This window comes from Xenopus laevis, chromosome 6L, assembly GCF_017654675.1.
Source record: "Xenopus laevis strain J_2021 chromosome 6L, Xenopus_laevis_v10.1, whole genome shotgun sequence".
NCBI lineage: Eukaryota > Metazoa > Chordata > Amphibia > Anura > Pipidae > Xenopus > Xenopus laevis.
The window spans coordinates 127,009,259-127,012,287 of NC_054381.1; the positions used below are offsets into that span (position 1 = coordinate 127,009,259).

The following is a 3,029-nucleotide window of genomic DNA, read 5'->3' on the forward strand; positions in this document are numbered from 1 at the left end:
TTTTGTTTTACTAAATGAGACGTGTTCAGTAAATTCTGTGCTCTAATAAATATTATATATGAAAGTATTCTCAATAGGCATCCACGATTTGCACCACAAAGCTATTTTGCCTCTGTGTGATGAGCATAATAAATCAGCCTCTGAATGTGTTCCTCAAAAAACTTTAGCACGAGTTTTACTAGCGGTGGGCTATTACAGATTATTAAATATAAAGGATCAGATTCCCTAATACCACAAATACTTTAGATCAGCCTCTTTGACCTTGGCTAATAAAGGGTCACTTGGCGAGGAAGGAAACCTCTTCAGATATTTCTTTGTCAATGGAAAAACATCGCATTTAGGTTGCACCTACATCACTAAAGAGGCAATGAAAATCCGAGAGCGTAATTTGAAGGGAGATCCATGGCAAAACTCCACCTATTGCTCTCAAGGGACATTATTTATTCAGCACAAAAGCTACATGCAACAGTTGTCAAGAAAGCATCAGCTTTCAGAGGAATCAGAAGGAATTGCTCGATCTTGAAAGGAGTTCTAAGCTATAACATCTGATTTCAGGGCTTATGTTTCTAGGAAATATGCCAGAACCTTAAGGGGAAAAATTAAAGAGCATAAGAAGACACACACACACACATCACTTACCCTCTATGCTACAGTGGTACAGCCCCAGCACCAGCCAAACACAGGGAGACGCGCAACTCTGCTTCTGCAAGTAAGTTAAACTTGTATGTGCATTTAATCATATAGCCATAGTAAACATCAATGTATATTAGATATACACATACAGACACAAACCCACTTTTATGTTGTTGAATATATTATTTGTTGGTAGAACATATGTAATTCCCAGTTTTGACAATAGTATAAATTCATTTCAGGTATTATTGGCACCTGAGCAAGCATTCTCTTTGATTTTCTTTGCTACAACTGCTTAGTGTCTTTTCATATACAGTGATGGTGTTAGATTGCAAATTCACTTACTGCCTGTTGAACTCTCTGTATGTAAAAAGTTTCAGCACCACGGACAGCGAACATGCTTCTCTTCAGCTCTCTAAATCTCTCTCATCTCTCCTTCCCACTTTTTCTTCTCTTTTACCTTTTTATGAATTATTTTGCCCTTCTTTTTGTTTTTTTCTCTCCTCACTGACCTTTTCATTTCCCAGTCATTCTGGGGATCCCTAATGCATACAGTATATATAGATATATATATATATATATATATATATATATATCCTGTGCTATTTTTCCTTATTGTTCCTGTACACTTTCTGTTTGTTATAGTAAGCTGACATTCTTTCAGTTTAAATACAGTGTAAAACTCACAGTGCTGGAGTACCAGGGAAACTAACTCTGTCATCTTCCCCAATTTCCCTTTTTTCATCCCTTTTCCTTTTATTACTTAGCTCTCCTCACTGCCCTTTTCCTTGTGCTGTTCCCATCCATTCTAAGGATCCCTGTGCATCAGTTTTTTCTGATCTTCGATCTTTGGAGTGTAATATGAAGTTCCAGCTGTGGGTGTCTACAGGAATCCTACTGGTGTCTCTCCTCCCCTGCCATGAGTGCCGAGCTTTCATTAAATCCCCAGCATCTTCTCCTGGAGCTCTCCTGCCTGCTCTGTCCAATTCCCAGCCCTTTTTACTGCGAATGGGAGAAGAGTATTTCCTACGTCTAGGTAATCTCCATAAGCATTCCCCAGGCTCGTTTCCTGAGGCATCTGCTGGTAACTTTGTAAGAGCTGTACAGCAACTGCAGGCTCAGCAGTGGAGCAGCCAGCCAGGGATGAGAGCGGCAGCTTTGGATGGAGCAGACAGCCCTTACAGTGCTCAGGAAGATCCCACAGAAAAAGCAAAGCGTGCAGAAGAGCCTCCCATTTCCCTGGATCTGACTTTTCACTTGCTCCGTGAAGTCTTAGAAATGGCAAGAGCTGAGCAAATAGCCCAGCAAGCCCACAGCAACAGGAAACTCATGGACATCATTGGGAAATAGCACATGTCTCCCTGCCAAAGAGTTCTCTGCATTTAGCACAAAATGTGATGTACCATAAAGCTGCCCTGAAACCATCTGTTTATTTTTTTACAGCTTCAAAGTTGCAGATTGTGCATCTTAACCCCTTTGCTTCCAGAGGAGCCAGCATCGACCCAGTGCATGGTGTTTCTGGACCCTCTGGAAGCAATAAAGGGTTCCCAGGCTATATTTGTTTTTTCAGCATGCACAGGGTATATTCAACTGCAGTGAAAGGCAACACATGTCGTTTGTCAATATATCCTTTTTTTATTTTACAGTCACTGGTTATTCTTGTGGTATATTTCCTGAGAAACACCCATTTGGGGAGGGTTGAATTTTAAAATCTTAAGGAATCAGCTACATTTCTTGAAACCTAAGGAGTTTTCCTCTGGGAGGGGAAAAAATTGCTGTCATTTATTTTGCATCAGAGTTTATTGTATACATTTCAATAATAAAACATCTTTTCAGTGCTGGCACAACTTGGGTGTGAAACATACTGTTTAATGTATATATTTTTAATAAAAAATGCAAAGCTTTATGTGTTTATAATAATTTATTTCATAAGAAGGTGTACTGTGCACTTCTACGTGTTTCTTGTGAACATAATAAAGCCATACACCCACATGCATGAAATACATAATAACAAAACAGCTCCCAGTAGTAAAAACCCCACAATCAAGTTCAGGAAGGAGAAAGCTAAGCAAAGTCCTATGGTACTTATTAAATGAATCCCATTGGAAAATCTATCATTTCCAGGCTATTAACAAGCAATTTACAAGTCATGCTGCACATTGTATAACAACGATGTCCAGCAAACATACAGAGGTTATCTAAAATATGTTTATATAAAAACATAAACATTATCAATGCCATTTGTTTCCAGTGAGATCTGTGAACCCCTACCCCGCTGGCAGATTGTTCCCATCGAAAATGTCCTTCTTCCCTGTCCTTCATCCCCTGCAGTCACTTTCCATTCTAATGAAAGGGGGAATTATCTGCCTATGGCAAACGCTGATATTTTCTGTTTG

At 39.4% G+C, this 3,029-nt stretch overlaps 1 protein-coding gene across 2 annotated transcripts; it reads left to right on the plus strand.

Moving 5' to 3' along the window:
• Positions 1–461: 461 nt before the first annotated feature.
• crh.L (corticotropin releasing hormone L homeolog) lies at positions 462–2,537 on the plus strand. Of its 2 annotated transcripts, XM_041565215.1 has the most exons (2): positions 462–709; positions 1,401–2,537. In XM_041565215.1, the coding sequence occupies exons 1-2, from the start codon at positions 645–647 to the stop codon at positions 1,981–1,983; spliced, it is 648 nt and encodes a 215-aa protein (XP_041421149.1). In that variant the 5' UTR covers positions 462–644; the 3' UTR covers positions 1,984–2,537.
• The last annotated feature ends 492 nt before the right edge of the window (positions 2,538–3,029 follow it).

What these genes read in the sequence shown, in the direction of transcription:
- crh.L (XM_041565215.1), top strand. Translation starts at nt 645, where the DNA reads ATGCTACAGTGGTACAGCCCCAGCACCAGCCAAACACAGGGAGACGCG. An exon ending in GCGCAACTCTGCTTCTGCAA is followed by an intron (nt 710 to 1,400) that starts GTAAGTTAAACT and finishes TTTATTACTTAG; the next exon opens with CTCTCCTCACTGCCCTTTTC.